The sequence below is a fragment of the Otolemur garnettii genome, unplaced genomic scaffold, assembly GCF_000181295.1.
Source record: "Otolemur garnettii isolate 467f Iridium unplaced genomic scaffold, OtoGar3 scaffold00026, whole genome shotgun sequence".
Taxonomy (NCBI): domain Eukaryota; kingdom Metazoa; phylum Chordata; class Mammalia; order Primates; family Galagidae; genus Otolemur; species Otolemur garnettii.
Window position 1 is genome coordinate 21069042 of NW_003852421.1, and position 22218 is coordinate 21091259.

Genomic DNA, 22218 nt, shown 5'->3' on the forward strand with positions numbered 1-22218 from the left:
TTCCCCCCTTTTGAGACTCCAATATATTTTTAATTTGGGGTCTCAATATCAGCTTGTTTCTGTAGGTGCCGATATTAATTACTTTTTAGCACTAAAGTTTTAGGGACTGTGACTTTTCTTGGGTTCTCTACTCAGGCCTTCATAGTACCGTGGTGGTGGGCTAACATACATATAAGTTTTACTTTTCCCTGTGACATTTCCCTTTTCTTTTCTCAAAGTTCAAAGCCCAATTAAGACAAGTCCCTCCAGGAGTTTCCTCAGGCTTCAGCTGTGCGTTGACCAGCCAGCTCCCAGTATGTGGCTGGAGCAGGGCACGTTGACTGTCTTAAAAGTTACCTTTACTTTCCAAGGGGCAGTGAAGTTCTATTCAGCCAACTGTGATGACTCCAGGTGAGGATTCCTTCCACCTTCACTGCTGTGCATTGGTCAGGATGATGGTGTAAAGACCTTTCCTCCTTGGTTTCAGGGGGACCAGTTCTAGACCTAGACCTGGTCCCCTTGATTCTCTAGAGAGAAAGGATGTACAGACACAAAAGACTAAACAGAACACGGTTAATTACTCCAGTGGACACTTTCCTTGCTACTCTTTCTAGGGTTTTTGTCTTTTTAGTTCAGTCTTTCTCAGTTCTTTTAGGAGTTCCTGCTAAATTGCAGAGAATTGACAGAGGCCTCTTTTAACAATACCAGTGGCAAGGCCTATATCTAAGTAAGCTTTGCTTTCTGGCAAAGTTTACCAATTTCTGCTCTTATGGTCCTGTCCATATACTTTACCCTGTCTAAGCTTTGAGGCCTACAAGTTATTCAAAGCTTTAGCTTATTATTTGCATTACTTCTGTTAAGAAGGCTAGCCTATTGTCAAATTTAAACCAGAGTGGCAACCTAACTCATGCTATGATTTCTCTGGGCAATATTTTGCTAATTCAAGAGTCCTTGTGGTGTGGAGCCCATGCCGTGGGAACTCAGGATCAGCTACCATCATTCATGTCCTGCTCATTTCGGCTTTTTTAAGGCAGGGGCAGGTTCTCCTCTGGTTCCACAGCAGGCTTCACTTTACTGTAATGGATCTGGGCAGGAATATCTGCTACTCTCATAGCTGTAGGTGTGGTCAGGATAATGTTGTAAGGACCTTTCCATCTCGCCCTCAGGGGAGACACGCTCCAATCCTTGACCCACACCACAGCTCCTGGTGAGAAAGGGTGGACAAGGGAAAACAAACTAACAGGACACCTCTCATTCATTTATTCCTGACACTGTCTCTGCCACCTTTCCCAGTGCCTGCAACTGCTTCTTTAATTCTACCTTTCCTAATTCCCAGGGGGATCTTGGCAAGCTCCAGGTGGTGGCCTAGGATATAAGATCTTATACGGTAAGAATCCTGTCCTCTTAGTAGGAGTACACTTAATCTTAAATAACATCAAGGGCAGGGCACTTACCCATTGTAAGTTTGTCTCCTGGCACACTTTCCTTAAACTTGCTTTGATAGGTCTATACATGCGTTCCACTTTCCCTGAACCTTGTGGGCGGTAGGTTGCGTAGTTTCCAGGTGATGCCAGGATGTTAGCCATCTTCTGGATCAATTTGGAGATGAATGCTGGCCCGTTGTCTGACCCAGTCCTCAGTGGGCGTTGTTCCATATGATTTGATTCCTGGGGGTACCGTTGGTTCTTGGCAGATGTTGAACTGGCTGCAGGTGGCACATCGCTGACTGACAGCTTTTTGCCAGGGCTTGCGCTGTCGTATAACTGCTTCCATCAACATACAAGTCCCAGTCTGCATCTGTCCAAGGCTGGTCATGCAAGTCAGGTCTGCTATAGAGTACAATTATCTATGAATTCCACACAGTCATGCTCAGTCTCTCTTCCATTGGCTGGAAGGCGTGTGGCTGGGTCAAAATGTCCTTTAGTGTCCATTAAAGTGACCACAGAGTGGGGTACTTCTACTCTGAGATCCTGCCCTAGGGTTAGCTTATCGGCTTCTTGCATGAGGAGAGTAGTAGCAGCTAGAGCAATAAGCAGGGTGGCCATCCTTTTGCCACTCCATTTAACTGCTTAGAGAGTAGGCTACAGGCCTTGGCCAGGACTTAACCAGCTGGTTTAACATACCCACAGCCATCTTGGTTAGGTCTGGCATTCCCAGTGCAGGGGCAGTCATTAGCCCCATCTTTAGCTGGGAGAGGGTACATTCTTGTTCTCTTCACCACTCTAAGGACTTTCCTTCCTCTCCTTTAGTTGCCTCATACAGAGGTCTAGCCAAGATGGCAAAGTTGGAGATCCAAAGACAATAGAAACTTACTGTGCCTAGGAATTCCTGAACTTGCCTTCGGCTTATGGAGGTGGGGAGGCGACTAATGACTTGTTGCCTCTCCATGTCTAGATTCCTCCCTCCTGCTGGTTAATAAATCCTAGATAAGGTACTCACTGCTGGCAGATCTGAGTCTTTCCCTAGAAACTTTATAGCCACATACCTCTAGATGTCACAATAGGCAGTCTGTACCTTGAGCACAGCCCTGGGGAGTTATCTTTCCCCCAGACCCGTGGCCACTGCTGGGCCAGTTTGGGCCTCAGTCCTTCCTCTGGCTGAGTCACAAACAACCTCCATACCCCATGCTGATACCAGACCTGGTTTGGGCAGTTGTAGCTGCATATTTCCTCATGGCCTCTTATGGAACACTTCCGAGGGAGACAAAAGGCTTATTCAGCAGTGGCTCCATTGCTCCTATGTCAATCCTGTGGTCTGAGAGAGGGGCTACTGGCTGGGTGACTACCAAGTGTTCACCTCCAGTATTAATTAGAAAGTCAATGTCTTTGCCCCCAATCCTCACTCGGACCATGAACTTTCCAGGGGAGGCTGAATCTGGTCTCCTTCAGTCTAGCAGGGCCTCTCCTACTAAGTTATAGAGGGCTCCCTGCTCTTCCGGTTCTGTGACCTTTTCCCCAGGATTTTTCACATTTCCTTGCCTCTGGGGACACTTATTCTTCCAATGCCCTGTCTCTTGGCCAGTTGTACACTGATCCCTTCGCAAGGGGGGCCTTTTACCTTAGGTCCCCTACTTCCTCACACTCCTTGACCCTGCCTCTTTGAAAGGGAGGGGGTCCTCTTCTCATGCCTTTCAGAGCTGCAGCTGAGATTGGCCCTTCGCTTCATGTGCCTGTTTTCTTCCCTATGGCTTCCTGCTTCCCAATTCACAAAGACCTTTTGTGCTATTTTGAGGAGTTGCGAGGTGTTTATACTTGTAAACCTCTCCTGCTTCTGCAGTTTTCGCCATATATCCTCAGTGCTTTGGCTAACTAGGGCCATATTAACCATCCTCTGATTCTCAGGGCTCTCACAGTCAAAGGGAATGTACATCTGAAATGCTTTACATAACCTCTCATAGAACTGGCCTGGACTCTCAGTCTTTCCTTGGAAAATCTTATTTACTCGAGCCAAATTGGTAGTTTTCTGTGTCCCTTTCTCAGTCTTTGCAGCACTGTTTCTCGGTACCAGATCTGCCAATATCTTCAGCGCCACTACTCTAGGTCAGGTGGAAAGCACTTTCCCTTCCTGTCCCTGTGTTACTAGCACTGTTTTGACCTGTCCTCTCAACCAACGTGGTTGGCTCACTACTAGCTGTAGCCAGGTATCTATGTATGGAAACTGCTCAGAATGAATCCCCTTTCCAGTAACTCTGTGCCATACCTCAGACACTAGGGATCTCTCTAAACTTACCTCCGATGGCCATCTAATCCCAAAAGGGGACCATTCCTGCTCACAATGACTCCTTAGCTTTCCTGGGGTCATAGTTACCTACAAATTCCTTCTTAAAGTACTTCAACATAGTAGCTATGGGGTGGGCTTCCTTTGCTTGTTACCCATTTCTACCCCAGGTCTCCCTTCCAAGACGCACATTCACACCACACTCTTTGGCCAGTCTCTTAGTCCCATTTAACAGTTCAATGACTCATTTTATGAGTTGGCAGTACATATAAGGATGGGATCTAATACAGGTGGGCCACAGCCTTTTTTTCTTTTTTTTCCTTTGAATTATTTTTCTCTCTCTCTAATTTCTCTCTTAACTAAAGACAAATTACAGTAGAACTAACTCCATTGCCAAAATAAACTGAACCTTCAGTATACTGATTATTTGCATAAAATGCAGGAAGAATTATTAGTCATCTAGACTCTTTGGCTTTACTGGAACCTTTTATAAGGAATTTTCAGGCCAGACTTTCTCAAGAGCCTTTCATGAGCCCAGGTTTCATCTGTGCCATAAGATACCTATATGCATTGGGTATATTCCTCTTCTTTTGAGGTTCCCCAAGCACCTTTCAATTTCTCAGACCCGTCAGCAAGCGACCTTCATTACTTACCATAGATCAGGAAAGGTTACTGATGGGTATCTGGCCAGTTTTCCAAAGGGCTTTCATTATTGGCCTTATAAAGTCAATCTTAATTCCTTAACACAGTCTGGATACCTCCAGAAATGCTATTCCAGCCAAAGCCTTGGTAAAATACCAGTGCCTTCATCATGTCCTATAGAACAAAACACATTCTTATTGAACTTATGCAAATAACTGTATTGTCAGAAATTAAGAATACTTACAAATTCCGGAGAAATCTAAAAGAGAGAAAAATACATGTTTCAAACTCTGCTTATAAGTACATACATTGCTTGAAAAGCTATAAATAGCTCAAAAGGCAGAGAATTATTTTCTTGACTTCTGGAAAACAGAACTCAGAAAGAACCAACAATATTTCAAACAAAAAGCCATAACAAACTAGCCTAGTTCCACATAACTGATTTTTGTTCTGTTTGAAGTTAGGTTAGCAACACTCATAGACATGTTAACTTTCCAATAAAAGCTCTAAAAATCTGCTTTTAGCCCGAAGGTACTCAATTTCCAAAGACATCAGGAATTTGAATTCGAGAGAATTCGTCAGCCTCTCTTCATATTTTTTTTTCTTTTTTGGATGAATTAAAATTATACTGACAATATATGTTAGAACAGACCAATACAATATTACAATTTTGGAACAATATTGGAACACATATATATAACCATAACTCATACAAAAGTAATCACCATTTCATATTTGACAATGTTTCCTATACATTTTTAATAAATTAAATGAGTTCAATTTGTTTTTCTATGCCTTCCAGTGGTCTCAATATTTCAAAAAGACCAAATTTAGAGTTGTGCTTTTTGTTTTCTGGACCGAGTTTAAACCTGCCAACCTCAGTGCATGTGGCCAGCACTGCAACCACTGCACTATGGGCGCCAAGCCCAAATTTAGACTTTTGATTTTGGAAGGTTTGTCAAATATCAAAAGGCCTAAAACATTGGTTCAAATAAGATTACATGCTGAAAGATTTTAAAGGGAAATGCACAGTCAACTGGATCACATGTAAATTCTTTCACAAATTCTCTTTTCATTAACCTGCACAGACAATCTACAAACATTCTAAACCTTCTTTAACTTTGCCCTGCCTTTCACTTTTTTAGACAACAATTCTTTTTCAGGACAAAATTTATCACACAAGATTCTTTCTTTACACCATGCCATTCTTCTTTCTAATTTTTCTTACTCTTAAAATTCTCCACAAAACAGAATCTCAGTTCACTATGAAGTCACCCATTCACTCAGCCAAACTGATATGTGGTTTAAAAAGCAAGAATCTTATCCTTTGACAAAGACTGTTTCTCTAACAATTTAAACAACCAAATGATTGCATTTTACAAATGAGAGACATTTTATGAGCTATAACATTGATACAGGATTTTCCTATTCAGAAATGGACAGGGAACCCCCATTTTTCAGGCTCAGATAGGCTCAGATATCAGACTCCCATCTCCGTGTACAAACACTCTGAGCCCCAGCCAGGTCATGAATAAAGCCGCCTGAAACCTTTTGGCTGGCTCCACCCAGACTAAGGAGCACACACCCTAATCCTCCCCTCAGACAAAAACTGCAGCAAAGATCTAATAACCTTGTCCAAGGTGAGGGGCTGCATTCATCCATTTGCTAGGACATCCATTCAGTTTGTAAAGGTATTTTTTTCATCTACCAAGTCCTGGCCAAAATATCTCTCAGGGCCAACTGTTTACCCCTAGACAAGGGACTCATGCAAGAAATCTCTGGCCTGGGCCTCCTCCCCGCTTTCGGAGGCTATCCACCCAGGAGACCTGTTGCTGATATGGATACAGCACTGTTCCTCACGAGATTTACACTCTCTCCTCCAGATTTTCAAGGGCCATCCAGAGCTCACTGGACTGCCCGGATCACAACACTTTTCAAGGCACAGCTCCTCTGCCTATAGTTCTGGCACTCTCCACTCTATCTGCATGTCCCTCAGTTCAACAAAATGCCATTTCATTACTGATCTGTGGCCCGCAGTCTCAATTCTCAAATTCCTGAGACCAAAAACCTCCTGAAGAAATTCCAGTAACAAAACTACAAAACCCTTTCTAATGTCTTTCCATTTTCCCCCAAGACAACATGGTTACGTGACAGTCACCAAAGACAGAGAGCAGAAAACCTGGAACTTCCAGTTTCCCTCAGAATAGCCAGGGGGCAAAGTTGGAGCAGGGAAGAAGGGCACACTCACACGGTTTCACCCCGTGAATGGGGTGGGGGGGTGAAACCCCACCTATTGTTACCCATCCATGCACACAATTCCAACGCATTTCTTAACCTGGGCAGCCTCGATTTCCCACTCCAGCTGCCAGTTAGCCATAGGAGGCAAACCAACACTCCCCTAGGCTCTGTGAGGGGACATCCAACTCCACCCTCAGAGTTCTCTCAGTCACACCATATCCACACACTCTCACACACCTTTCACAGATCAGCTGGCAACCTAGCAGATCTGGTCTCACACACCTGTCAACAGATCTGCGAGCGATCTAACGCCCAGGAGGTGATCAGGCTCCTCTTTCACTAAAATTGTAGTGGGCCCCAAATGGATCTTACCTTGCTTTAGACATCTCCCTGTTTATCTGCCGGTGATCTAACGCCCCAGGAGGTGATCAAGCTCCTCTTCCACTAAAATTGTAGTGGGCTCCAAATGGATCCTACCTTGCTTTAGACATCTCCCTGTGTAGGTACCTGTTCCTGCATGCCAGTTCCTCCTGGCGTTTGACTCCTTGAAGACCCGCCGCCGGGGTCCCTTCTCAGCCCAGTCGAGGTGTCCACACAGGGAGGCCAAACTGCCTCCCTGGTGCGCTCAGTGGTTCATGTCACCCAGGCCGATCCAGGCTGATTGGGGCCCCCACGTGGGTGTCCAGAGGATTGGCGGCAACTACCAGGTGCATGTTCTCTCAAAGGGTGATCTCGCTTCCCGGTCAGGGAACCAAAAATGTTGCAGGAAGACAAGGCCCAACCGAGAGAAAGAGCACCAAAACACCATAGTTATAAGAGGAAAGGCTTTATTCATTGGCCGGGAGTTTATGGCATAGAAGATTTCCAAATGGCCGCGCTCCTGGCCGATGAATAAAGCCCTTCCTCTTATAACTATGGTGTTTGGGTGCTCTTTCTCTTGGTTGGGCCTCGTCTTCCTGCAACAGCCTAATCACTTTTTTTTTCCCCTTTTAGAAACCTACATCCTTCAGTTATTTTTTTATTTCTTCTTTTTATATTAATATAAAGATGTGATCTCACTCTGTTGCACAGGCTGGAGTACAGTGGTGTTTTCGTAGCTCACTGCATCCTCCAACTCCTGGGCTTAGTGATCCTTTCACCTCAGCTTCCCAAGTTACTGACACCATTTAGTTTTCTGTGTGAAATTTTCCCAAGATCAAATTTTTTTTTTGCAGTTTTTGGCCGGGGCTGGGTTTGAACCCATCACCTCCGGCATATGGGGCTGGTGCCCTACTCCTTTGAGCTATAGGCTCGGCCCTTTTTTTTTTTTTAATTAATTTTGGAATCCCCACTAAAGGAAAGTAGATACTTTAGAGGTTATTGTATATTTAATTTATGGTTTTTGCTACATCTTTTTAGAAGACAAATGATCTAATGATTATAGGCCTGACACAGGGGCTCATGCCTATAATCCTAACACTCTGGGAGGCTGAGGTGGTTGGACTGCTTGAGCTCAGGAGTTCAAGACCAGCCTGAGCTAGAGCCAGACTCCATCTCTAAAAATATCTGGCCATTGAGGTGGGTGCCACCCTAGTCCCAGCTATTAGGGTGGCTGAAGCAAAAGAATCACTTGAGCCCAAGAATTTGAGGTTGCTGTGAGCTATGATGCCACAGCACTCTACTAAGGGCAACAAATCTCAAAATAAATAAATGTAAATAAATGACAAATGATCTTGTTTTTTTGGTCGAGACAACAGTTGTACCCTATGCCCTGAGCAGAGTGCAGTCGTGTCATAGCTCACTGCAACTTCAGACTCAGGCTGTGGGCATCCTGCTGCCTCAGCCTCCAAAGCCCCGAGGATTATAGGTGCTGGCTGTGGTGCCTGGCTGGGTTTTTCAATGTTTTTTATGAGTTGGGGGAGTCTTACTCTTAGACGAGCCTCGAACTCCTGAGCTCAAGCAGTCTTCCTATCTCAGCCTCCCACAGTGCTGGGATTACAGGCATGAGCCACCGTGCCACCGTGCCCAGCTTTTTTTTTTTTTTTTTTTTTTGAGACAGAGTCTTATTTTGTCACCCTCAGTAGAGTGCCATTGTGTCACAGCTCACAGTAACCTCAAACTCTTGGGCTTCAGCAATTCTCTTGCCTCAGCCTCCTGAGTAGTTAGGACCACAGGTGCTAGCCACAATGCCTGGCTATTTTTTATTGCAGTTGTCATTGTTGTTTACCTGGCCTGGGTGGGGTTTGAACCTGCCAGCCTTGGTCTATGTGGCTGCTGGTGTAACCATTGTGCTACGGTGATTGATCTTGAGGAAGAAACATGAATTATTAAAAGTCTCCCTTAGTGGGGCGTGGTCAGTCATACCTGTAGGCTTAGCACTCTGGGTAGCCAAGGCAGACAATTGATTGAGCTCAGGAGTTCAAGACCAGCCTGAACAAGAGTTAGTTGACAATTGTGGCAGTGCATGCCTGTAGTCCCAGCTACTTGGGAGGCTGAGGCAGGAAGATCGCTTGAGCCACAGAGGTTCAGGTTGCAGAGAGCTGTATGACACTACAGCACTCTAGCCCAGATGACATGGCAAGACACTATCTCAAAAAAAAAAAAAAAAATCTCGATTTTACGTTTCCTTGCTTCATTTATCCCCATGATGGATATTTGAGTATAACATAGAACTCTTGAGTAACATCTGAAATGTTCTACCTTCCTTGAGTGAGGGACACTTTTCTCTTGAAAGAAAAATAATTTTATTTTTAACTTTTCAAAAAGTGCTCAGTTATTCAGTCACATTTACTTTTCTTTGATCTTGCTTTCTTTTAAATAACTCCAGTGTGTGGGATCCAAATCAGGGTAATTTAGAAACCAGTTTTACACGCACACATGCAGACACAGCCTCTAATTATGCAAATTCATTTAAAAGGATTTTTCATTTACAGTAATGGAAAAGCTTTTACTGTTTGGGGAAAGCTGTAGCTTTGGGGGAATTTTAGGCACTTAATAACCTGTGACTTCAATTGAATGTTCTTGATAATTGAACATCAGTTATTTTCTTATTTAAATTTTTTATTTTGGTTTAGGGAGAAAATTTTAGTTTGAAGTATTTTTTCTGACTCTGCTTCTTTACATTGTGTATAATAAAGACATCAAGTTCTTCTCTATTCTTTTTCTACTTACTGCTGATAATATTTCTTGTTTTTTTCTCCTTGGGCTTTCCTTAGCTTGGCCACTGTGTAAGTACTTTATGAATCAATAAATTAGGATATATTGATATATCTGATTATTGCCTAAGCATTGGAAAATGTGTTGATGTTATACATTAGTGTATATTCTACAATTTTATCAGCAAAGATATTTGTCAGGTAAACAGAATTTAAGACTTAAATGCTACCTGCATTTCATATGAATAAAATATTTTCAGTATACTTTATAATGATAGACCATAAAGATTTTTCTTGTGGAAACTTTATTTCTCAACAGAATAATCACTGTCAGCCAATAGGAAATTGTAAAGACTTACACCCTTCTGTTTATCTTCTCAAAAGCATACTTTTTTTCATACTCTTAAAATCAAATGACTTTTTTTGAGATGTTTACTTAAATGAGTTCTTGCTTTCGCTTTGACATGGTCTATGTACACATTTACTTCTTTTTTGTTTTTAGACAGAGCCTCAAGCTATTTATAGATACCCACCACAACACCCAGCTATTTTTTGTTGTTGTAGTTGTCATCGTTAGGCAGGCCCAGGCCAGATTTGAACCCACCAGCTCTGGTGTATGTGACTGGCACCTTAGCCACTTGAGCTACAGGTGCCACCTACACATTTACTTCTTGGGGTAACGAGCTATGACTTAGCATAGTACTTTGCAAAACTAAGAACCTATTTTGTTTTTAAATTTCTAATCTCTCATAAACCAATATATCTATGAAATATAATAAGAATGGAAGTACTAGAAAGGTTTAGAAAGATACAAAATATGCAAACCTCTAAAGTTTGGTTATTAGATGCAAAAGACTTAAAAGTCTTTCCTCCTAAGGTTTCTAAGATGTTTATGATCAATTTTTGTACTTCATCTCAGACTAGTAACAAACTGTTTACAGACTACTAACAGTCTGTGGACCATTCTTTGAGTTGGCATAATGAGACAGGCTCAATGGGACATTTGGAGAGTTCCTGAGAAGACAACAAATGATTGTGAACTAGGCCTGGCGCTTACTCCTGACAGTAGCATCACACACTTGACTTAGAAGCCCTTTAGCCATGGAGTTGGTCTTGGTTTTCTTGAAATATGCAGACCAGTTTCTTTGAGAAGTCTGTTTGTCTGTAATAACTCTCCTTCAGAGCTCACCTCAGAGCAGTCTCCTTTTAACCTTAAAAAGTAGGAACCACTAGGCATGGTCATGCATTGCTGTAATCCCAGCTATTTGGAAGGCTGAGACTTGAGGATACTTTGAGCTCAGAAGTTTGAGACCAGACTGGGCAATATAGAGAGGCCCAGTGTCAAAAAAAAAAAAAAAAAAAAAAAGTACGAACAGCTGAATTTAGACACCCAACTGAAATAGTAAAGGTCTGAGCAAAATTCTACTTATCAGTTAAGAGGCCACAATATTCACAAGTTTTGGTCCCAGGTACTATAAAAATATTGCATCTGAAATAAGGAAATGAAAATTCTTTGATTCTTAAATCAAAACTTGGACAAGTAGAAAATAGCACCTTGTATTATAAATTTGATGTTGAAATTATATAAAATTGAATTTTTTTTACATGAAGAAAGGACCTGCCAGGTTCCTTGGTTCATGGTAGATTCCCAGTAAATTATAGATTCTTTTTCCTCATTAGATAATAATTTTACTGAGCAAAAGGGCCACAGCTTGGGAAACTGCATCCTTTACAATGTCTTACACAGGATGGGAGCTGAATGGAAAACAAAAGATACTGTGACCTCTGTAAAAAGTGCTTTGGCTTCATGGGAAAAGATGAAAAGTACTGTATTGGGTTTTTCAGGTTATCATTCTCTTTGAAATAGGAAATGCAGTGAGAATAATACTTTATTCTTAGTTTTGCTCTTCACTAATAAGATAATATTCTTGATTAACCCACCAGTTTTCTTCTATAGCTCAAAGAATTTGTGTAAATTATTTTGTAATCTCTTTCAGTTATCTAGTATCTGCTTTATAGTAGTGAAACCTCTCACCCATTTCTATGGAACAGTTAGGGCTGGGTCCTTCCTTAAGTCTCTGTGGTTTCTTTGGGTTTTTTTGCTGCTACTTGAGCAGAGAGTGTATACCTTGAAATCAGCAATAATCAAACAAAACAGTAACTTTCTCATGTCTAAATGGGATTTATTAGATTCCCAAAAGTCAGAGATGAAGAAAGTTCTGGGTTGACATGCACTGTCTTGCTAGTGGTGGGCCTGGGTGGTCGCCATCTTTTTTCTCTGTATTTTTTCCTTATGATTTTAGGATCTATTGTTGAGTCATGGAATATAGAAAAGAGCAGTAATGATGGGGCCAGGTCCTGTGGCTCACGCATGTAATACTAGCACTCTGGGAGACCAAGGTGAGAGGACTGCCTGAGGCCAGGAATTCGAGAACAGCCTAAGCAAGAGTGAGACCCTGTCTGTACAAAAAATAGCAAAATTAGCAAAGAGCGGTTGCACACACCTATAGTCCCAGCTGCTTAGGAGGTTGAGGCAGAGGGGTTGCTTGAACCTAAGAGTTTGAGGTTGCTGTGAGCTGTGATGGTATCAGTGAATGCAGCTTTAGCCTGAGTGACAGAGCAAGACCCTGTCTCCAAGAAAGAAAAGAAAGAAAAGAACAAAAAGCAGGAAGGCAAACACATATAAGAGCAGCAGTGGCTAGTGATTAGCCCTTTACCATCGATAATCTCTTTTTTTGAATTGACAAACACGTTTTTTCTTTGTTTCTAAGTTTATTTTAAGAGTATCTGTCCTATTTTTAATTCTTTTTTGATTACACTGTTAGTAGGGTGAAGTTTTACCTTGTGCTTGGCTTGTGTTTCTCTAGCTGAGATCAGGAGGTGCCCAAGTATTAGAAGGCTGCATTGCTGAAATCCACAACATCACCAGCTTAGATATCTCCGACAATGGTAAGTCAGAAATGAGAAAAGAAACTGAAGCATATTAATAAAGGAAAAATTATCTTCTACCTTAATCTAGACAACACCTTAATAAGACTATTATTTCATATCTTTACTAATAGGGCTTTTAAATTTAACATTAGGCTTTATTTATAGAATACATTTCTGTGAAAGTCTTACTAACTTGGTTCCATGGCCAAATATGCAAAGTCCGTGCAGTAAAACAACTCTGTTAAAAAATATCATCAGAACATTGATAAAGCTAATTTTTTGCATGCTTAGTGATGATAAAATTTTACTCTTGTTCATTTATTCAGAAGCTTATTTCAGTATCTCTATTTCTGCTGATTGTAGTAGCAGGCTAGTATGAACCTGTTCAGTCTGTATAGACAACTTTAACTTTAGTTACTTTCCAACGAACAGTATGTTGGAATCTTCTCTCACAAAATGATGGGGAGAGACAAAACTTCCTGCCATTATTCATTCCCAAATCCTGCTGACTTCATTTAGCCACTGATTGTATTAGAGATTTAGAGAAGTCTTTGTAGAGAATGGGTTTATCCCTGTGAGATAATAGGACCTGAAAAGAGAGCAAATGGTGTCTTTGAAAATAAAAGATGAGATCCCAGGGCCCTCAGTTGGTAAAGGAAGTCATCCAACTGCCTGTCACCTTTGCTTAATTATGTTCCAGCTGAGAATCATTTATACACATGTGTTTTGATGCTGTACTTACTCTGATTCTTTCCAGGTTTAGAATCTGACCTATCTACCTTAATAGTGTGGCTCAGTAAAAACAGATCAATACAACACCTGGCGTTAGGCAAAAATTTTAATAATATGAAATCCAAGTAAGAGTTTTGAATTTTTTTATATGACAATGATGAAAATAACCAGCCTCCTGAAAGCTTTTGATTTGATTCCACTGTCCACATCTTTAAAATCTCTTTAGAAATCTGACACCTGTATTGGACAACTTAGTACAGATGATTCAAGATGAAGAATCAGTGAGTATTATTTTAAACCCTTTTGCCTTAAATCTTTTGTCTATTGCCATTCCAACTGCTTATTTCTACTGTGTTAATGTTGAAATGCTTTCAGATCATTTTATTGATATGTACATTTCTTATTACTGTTTTTAAAAAGTAGAATAAATATGCTTTAGTAGAGTTGTACAGTGTATTTGAAAATTTACTTATTCTTCACTTCATTGAGCTCAATTACCAAGTAAAGGAAGATCGTAATAGATTAAAAGAAGTATAAATTGACTCCTATATCTTAACTTTGGTTATTAAACTAAGCTGTAGGCATGAAGTTTTACAATCTAGTTGACTTTATGACCTTATATAATGCTGGAAATATCATATTGCTAATTTGAACTTTATCTAATAATTATGCGGAGCTACAAGAGAATAAGGAAGTTTTCCTCCATCTTAAGTTGTTTCCTGAGCTCTAGTAATTTTGCTTTTATATTTTTACCCTTTAGTTGCTGCTGACTGAGATTTAGTTTGGGGAGGAGCAGTTTAACTTCACATGGTATCCTATTTTGCTGCCTTTTAAAATGTGTTAGAAAAAAGAAAAGATATTTTATGGACAAAGTAAGAAGCACTCTACCATGAGTCCATTTAATTTAGAGGTGGCATGTCACATACATCTTGTATTTTACTGGTGATACTAAGGCTTCAGGCTCTTTAAAGTTTTGTCCCTTTCTGTTTAAAGTCTTCTTTGGTCTCTCAAACTAAAACCTAAATCAATTCATATTCCCACTATGAAGAGTCACATTATTCATGTTTTGTTATAGCTACTTTTTCAGGTCATGAGGGCTAATTTTTATATTAATCAAGTGAGGTATGTCTTATTTGAAAAAGCGTCATTTTCACTTTGAGTTCATACCAGGAAATAGCAAATTCTATTACAACCATAAGCTGCCTTTTCTGGGAAAGGTAAGAGACTGGGGGGATAGAGGCTAGGGCCTCCCTCCATTTACCAGTACCCATGCCGTTTGTGGGGCTCTGAGCTGGTGGGCAGGAGAAAATTCTGTTCTTTTGCCTCTTTATCGTATGGACATAATTTCTAACTTGTGGGCTAGAAAATGAAATTCATTATTATTTAATGAATTCAAGTACTTCTCCTTGTCCTTACTTGCTAATAAAATAAACCCCATATTTTGTTATTCTTATGCTGGGTTATTAAAATTGGAGGCATAATTAGAATGTAATTTATACTTTTTAGAGTTTATGCTGTTTGTTTTACATATTTAATTTGACTTTGCATCACTGCTTTATTTGGTTTTACATTTTCCAGCCTAGGCCCAATATTAGCCCAGTTTTTAAAAAAATTGGGGAAACTAATATTGCAGCCATTTACTTAATATTCATCCCAAAGTACTTGTTTCTTAGCACATATTTTAGGAACATATGTATTTATGTAAAGTATGTTTGTTAATTACACGTTTTGCTTATTATACAAGGTTCTTCAAATTGTATAATTTTGGAAGTCCCTTACCTACAGATAATTTTGGTAGTTAAAACATACCTAGAAACACTTTTGCAAATGATAAAGTTAGCTATGTAAATGTAAATTCTGTCAAGTTATAAATTTGAATAGTGTGTAGCTAATCTGTGCAATGAGAAGCTTTTTATGTTCTTGTCATTGAAAAGCAGGTAGCTTTTTTAGAAAGCAATTACCTTTTTTTTTTCCATTTCTGAATCAGTAATGTGCAAAACATTTTTAAATGATTAAGAGTTCAGTCTTGTGACTACAAAATTTCTCTGAAAACCGGCACAATTTGGTTCATTTTTTTATTTGAGTTTTATATATCTATAAAAGTAATCTTTTTGCTTTTTACATTCTGACCTTGCGTTTCTAGATCTTGTTCTTTGATACCTCATGGAATACTTTATTCACTCAGTATTGCATAGTACATTAAGCTGAAAAATCTAGATACTCTTGTGTTCCAATGTCACCTTCAGCTATAGACAGTGGCTTTCAGGCTGCTGCACCCAAAGTCGTGGGGTGCTAACACTGAGGGGCCAAGGTGACAGGGAACCATGTTTTAAAGTATTACAACAAGTCCATGTTATAATCAAGAGAATAGAATGCATTTCTCCTGGCAGTGCCTGTAGTCAGGAGACAGATTTTCAAATTAAGCATGTTCAGCTATGAAAAAGAAATAGTAAGATTTCAAATAGTAAGGTTACATGGAAGTGTAATAAATCAAGAAGGGATGACCTTATAAATATGCATGCAATTCAGGCTGTTCTCTTCGCATTAATGACTCTGCCTATTATTTTTAAGTGTTAACTGGGGTGTATTAGAATTTGAATATTGTGCAAGAATTGGCACTCACTAGCTTGGAGAGTTGGCACTTTTCCAGTATAAGAAGAAGCCATAATATATCATTTTTGTAGTAGTTGAATGGAGATTATTGAAATAATGAAAGATGTGATTACATCTTTTTATTAAAGAAATACTGCATTTGTTTTTATTTAATATATTAAGTTTCCTGAGTCTGAAGAAACATATTCCTGTTTCACACCAGTGTTGACAGCTGAGCTATGTGTGGGTAAAGGCAGTGAAAGGCAAAGAGGATTTTGTAGCCAGCACTAAGTGAGCAGAGCTGGGTAGTGTGAAATAAGGACACAAGGGGAGTTTCCACATCTACCTGCATGTAGGATGTTAAGAAAATTGAAGCAACTTTACTAAATCTACCTGAGTCTGAACATATGCGAGCTTTTGGCTGAGGTTTTTATTGCCTTAGCACTTACCAGGCAATTTTACTTTTATAAATTTGATTCTAATTAATATAATATTACCTTTTGATTTTATTATGATTATTTCAAGTTTGGAAACTATGGCCAAATCTGGATAATAAGGGCAATAAGTGTAGTCACTTTGCACTACCCAAATGCATACTGATGCTTTGTTGATATCTGAGTCTTGAGACCTTTAACACCCTCATTCTGTCTCCTGTAGCCTTTGGGTAGATGTTTCTTTGGAAGTCAGTGTCTAGTGGCTGAGTAGACACAGATTATACCCCAGGCTGTGTGCAGGACCATCATAGAGACCATCCAGGCACAGGCCACCACAGAACATGGTCATAAGTAACCCTTCCAGCATCCACCTGCCTGTAATACATGTTGGTGTTGCTTATATAATAGGCATATAGAATTTGTTTTGTGTGGATAGGACAATATAGACCACCCAACCAACCCAGGAGATATCCATTTTCCCAGGGATGTCTGAACTTTTTAGCAACGTTGGTTCGACATGGTTAAGCTGGAATCCCATGATTAAGCTGGCACCCACTTCTCTTCCGCTCCTTTCCTGGCAGATACTATGTAGTCCAATCAAAGCCTGCCACCAGGCAGAATGGCTTTCAGTCTTGGGCTTAAAGAGATAATGAGTGGGCTGATTTAGATTCACCATATAGCTTATGGTAAAATAAAAGGTCACACAAATGTATTCTTTTTTTCTTTTTGTGTTATAAGTGTATCTTCTGATTGATACTTAAAAGGTAAGGGGTGGTGATCAAAAAAATCTGAAATCTGGAACCAGATGATCTGTATTTCAATTCTAGTTTAGGCACTTTCTAAACATTGGTTGAATCACTTACCTTTTTTGTTTCTCTTCTGGGAAATAGAGATGCCCATAGAATCTAAGTATCGAGTTATTAGGGAGATTAAGTAAATTAATATACTTAAAAAGCTTCAATAGTAGATAAACATAATAATTGTTTAGCAATCACCTATTATTAGTATTGGCTGGTTTTTCTTTTGCTTCCATGCTGTTATTATTTTAAGTTGTCATTGCACCTTATGTAAAAATAAAATGGTTCAAAAGGACAGTGTAATCATACTGAAGCTGAGAGATTCTTGTGTCGCATTTTGATTTATCTCATTCTTTCTTCCACTTAACAGAGCTAGCACTTGTCACCCTACACATCTTTCCATGGTTTCCCTGAAAAGTGGCAGGTATTTGGCATTAAAACACAAATTCTCCAAGTTTGACTCTAGAGGTCTGTTTTTATTTTAAGAACCTTGAAGTTCCGTCGACCAGGGTCTTTTAGGCAGATTTTCCAAAATCAGACCCTGTGCAGTGGATCCATGCCCTGCAGTTCTCCCTGAATTGGTTTTCTCTTTGAGGAGACTATTGAATGCTACGTGTTATTTGCTCCACAGCCTCTGCAGTCCTTGTCCCTGGCTGACTCAAAACTCAAGACCGAGGTCACCATCATCATCAATGCCCTGGGAAGCAACACCTCCCTGACCAAAGTGGACATTAGTGGGAACGGAATGGGGGACATGGGAGCCAAGATGCTGGCCAAAGCCCTGCAGATCAACACCAAGCTCAGGTAGGCAGTCCCACTCTTGTCCGGGAGGAGTGGATGCTCCTCACGAGGAAGGCCTAGAGCAGATTCTGACCAGCAAGCACTAGAGAGCCTCTGTGCCCATGGGGCACCTGCGCTTCCCAGGAGGCCAGCTGGGAGGAGGGGCGACAATGTCAAGACTTTGTCAGAATAGCAGGGAGGGCATTCCCAGGTTTAGACATGGAAAACCCTTCAAACTATTGTCTTATATTTCTCTCGTGGATGAAACCTGATTGAGAACTGTCACAATTTCCTATTTCACACCAGTGTTGACGGCTGAGCTATGTGTGGGTAAAGGCAGTGAAAGGCAAGGAGGATTTTGGAGCCAGCACTAAGTGAGCAGAGCTGGGTAGTGTGAAGTAATGAGATGAAGGGGTTTCTTGTACTTGGTTGTGAACCCAAGGTCTTACCTCCCCTCTCATCCCTCAATGTAAGGACTTAAAACATGACAGGCATAAGAGATCTGCTGGCCTGAAGGCAAGTTTGCTTTGGGTGCTAACTGTTTTGTTTGGTGGTTTTTATCCATCTGGTTTCCCAAGTGTGGCTTTTGTTAAGGACTTCCTGTAGTCACCCCATTGCTGTCCATCATTCAGACAGATCAGGAGTCTGACAAATGAAGAGTTAATCACATTGCTCCTCAAGGGCTCTTTCATGATGTTTCCCTACCAACTGGCATAAGACAGAGTGTGAACGGTTCTGTCTAAACTGAAGCTCAAAGCAAAAAAAGAAAGCAATGTCTTCAAAGGTCAGTATGTATGTAAAGGAGGTCATTGAAATGATGAAGACAAAACCGTTGTGAGGCTGGGATCATCTACACTAACAAAGCTGTTTTATGTGTCAGGGCAAGCTGACAAATCCTATAATACCTCTGAAGAATACTCATTCTGAACGTAAAATTATAGTTTTCTTCCAAAATAGATTTTGTATTTAAAGAGTAAACAAGCTCCTATTTATAGTAACTGAGTTTTTGCCAGCAGAGTGAGCGGAAGTTCCTAGGATTGTTAAGTATGCCGTGTCAGGGAAATGATAAAAACATAAGGAAATGTAACAGATTTTCTCTAGTGTTTTAAAATAGAAAACTCAGTAGCTAAAATTGTTTATGTTGGACTTCGGACTACTTAGCATCTTTACTGAGTGCTAGAATACTATTGGGAGAATATCCGAGGTACCAGGTTTGAGAGTTTTCTGGCTAGTGAGAGTTAGGTAACACAATGGTAATTCAATGTTTGTGTTACTGCTTTGAAGTACAGTTTATCATTTCACACTACTCAAGTGGTAAATGTGTTAATGTTGGGAAAGGTGCTCGCCCTTGTTTTGTTTGCAATGAAGAAGAACATTATCCCTCGCTCATGTAACGCTGCTGTACTGAAATGTCTAGACAGCATTGCTTCTGAGAGGTTTGCATTCAACAGGAGAATCGTTCCCTCCATTCCCAAGTGTCTGATCATTTATCCGATTTGGTTTGCAAACAGGACTGTGATATGGGACAAGAACAACATCACTGCACAAGGCTTTCAAGATATAGCTGTTGCCATGGAAAAGTAAGTTTTAATTAGGAGTCCTTTCTAGAAGAATACAAAAGAACCAGTGGTGTCTGTGTTACTTGTGGGGTCATAGAAGCAACAATAGATTGGGGATCAGAAGATCTGGGTCTGAGTTTAGTCTGTTGCTGACCAGCCATGGGATCTTGGAAAATCCTGACTTTCTCCTGGTGGGAGAAAGTATAAAATGAGGGCAGAGATGCCTGTTCTGTGAAAGACACCACACTGTTGTGAGGATGAAGCAAGATTAGGGAAAGGGGCCACATGGTGGTCGCCTTGTTTCCTTTCTCCTTTGTGGTTTCGAGGTCTCTCTCCACTGGCTTTTGCTCTTTTGCCCATTGTAACAACTTTAAATCCACTAGGGAGAAGGAAGCTGGGGTCCAGAAAATAAAGACAAAATTGATGAATGGTAAGCCCAGCACTAACTTGTCTCATTACTGTAAAAGGCTTTTCTTTTTCATTAATTCATGACTAAAGCCTTCAATTATTATTTATTATCGAGTTTACTTTGCTAGTAAACTAAATGATGAAAAAATACTAGATATGGCTGAAAATGATACCAGGAATCTGGTTCTTTCTGGATTTTTAAAATTTCTCAATACTCGTATTCTAAGGGCAGATATAGGCCTAACAAATTTATAGCATTAAAAACAGGAGGCAATAAAATATGGTGGGAAATAAGGGACCGGGAGCATAGAAGCCATTTCTCTGGGAAAGGGGAGGAAATGCTTATTATTTTGTGTTTCCCCAGATTCCTTTTATATGTAAGGCCTCCCGGGAGGGACTCTCATGCCAAACATTTCCTACACCAGGAATTAGGAGCCCTCCATTCAGCTCTGTCACCAGCAAGCCTATGATCTTGATCAAAGCATTTTACCTCTCTGATTAATTCTTTTTCCATGAAATGAGAGGATTAGAGTAAATGGAGTCTAAGCACCTTCAAATTCCAAATCTTATGGTTCCAGTGTAGCCAAGAGGTCAAAGTTGCTGTCACCATAAAATCACAAAGGCTCAGCCCTTCTGCCCTTTGTCTCTACTGATTTCAGGCTCTCACGAAGTATGGGTGAGGCAGTTTATCCCCTTGGCCACCTCTCCCCAGAGCCTTCCATGATGGCTGAACCACCTATCGCTACTTCTGTTGCGCCACAAAACCTCAAATGGGAACATTTATTTACACTCAGCTGCATTCGGGTGCTAGCAACAGTTACCACCCTGATGTTGCTATAGACTGCAGGCCCAGACTGTATTTGGGAGAAGCCAGGAAGTAGGGCTCCCTGGATTACAGTCTATTATGTATGCTGTGCCCTAAGATGTCAGTGTTTCAAAATCACATTTGGTTTGTATAAACTATGCTGGTCTGTAACATGATAAAAATTGGATGAGGAAAAGGAACATTTTCAAGGCTATAAAAAAAGACATATTGTCTTTTCGTTTCAGTTGGCTGGCTCCTCCTAAGGCAAACAAAAACAATTTTGCTAAAACAAAGCCAAGATAGAAATTAAAGTTACAGAAATTAGTTTTTTCTTTGTTTTATGTAAAGCCACCCTATAAGTTGGACTGGGTGTGAATGTTTTTTTTTTTTCCATTAAATAATAACCATCTAGACTACTACTACTTAAGGTGATTGTTTATTTTTCTTTATTATTTGTTCATTGCTAGTACTTTATTTGAGGAATTGTTCATTTACTCTTACAGTGGATATCATCTAAAGATGCCTGAGTTGTCATACTGTGAGGGCTGCTGATTATTTAGAGGCCTACATGAGGCAGCTGACTGTGCAATTCCAATGTCCCAGTTGCCACCAAGTGACCCAGAAGGTCATTCTTCCTGAGTGCTAGAAAGGGACAGATGCATTTGGGGGGGGGGGGACAAAGCTAATGCCGGAGTTTGCGGTACAGAAGCAGGTGTTAGGGGTCTTCTGGTCACATGGTAGTTTATAGCAGGGTCAGGATCAAAGGCCAGCGACCAAATTCAGGGTTCTGTATCTTTTCTTCACACAAGGATGACTCACTTGTGCACTCTTGTCTAATCTGCCTGATGAAAACAATGAGATAATATGACAGCACTCTACAATTCTTTCACTTGGTTTCTAGAGCCTGGTGGACTTGGGCTGACCTTGAAGGGAAACAGAAAGGGCCTGCAGAGATCAGGGTGTCCCTGTAGCTCTTAGAGAGACAATCTCTTGTTTTAGACTTGTTTATTTAAAGGAACCCAGAGACAGAATGTTCTGTGGATGCTAATGACCTTACTTTGAAAGCAAATCTTTTACTTTTATTTTCCTCTATTGGTTTGGGTCTGGCTATCCCACATCATCACTGTGGGGACTTAGGTATGTTCCGGTCTTTTGGTTATGAAAACTCCGGCAGCAAGTTGATGCTGGACTTTTTTTCCTATGCTTTCTCTCAGTTCATCTTTCTGGTCCCAATATGAGAATTCTGTCCATGATGTAATTCAAAAACTGAATTCCTCAAAGTTATGTTAATTTCATAAGACAGTATGACATAAGAGGTTTTCTGCGGTGAGATACCTGCATGTGGATTTTAATGAAGCTTAATCTGCAATCTAGGGGCCTTAAGATCTGCTGTTTTCAAAGTTTTGAAGCTATTTTTGCAACCATTCTTTTGGATTTCATAAAAGACTTAAGGTAATAGGAAGTATTTTT

General features: G+C 40.4%; 1 protein-coding gene across 1 annotated transcript in view; it reads left to right on the top strand.

Moving 5' to 3' along the window:
* The window catches only part of CARMIL1 (capping protein regulator and myosin 1 linker 1), a 352275-nt gene that overhangs the window by 227655 nt on the left and 102402 nt on the right, over positions 1-22218 (top strand). Inside the window, exons 18-22 of the mRNA XM_003788342.2 lie at positions 12578-12659; positions 13399-13498; positions 13600-13654; positions 17828-18000; positions 19488-19556. Of these exons, the coding sequence (XP_003788390.1) occupies positions 12578-12659; positions 13399-13498; positions 13600-13654; positions 17828-18000; positions 19488-19556 (479 nt within the window). The remainder of the gene's footprint in view (positions 1-12577; positions 12660-13398; positions 13499-13599; positions 13655-17827; positions 18001-19487; positions 19557-22218) is intronic.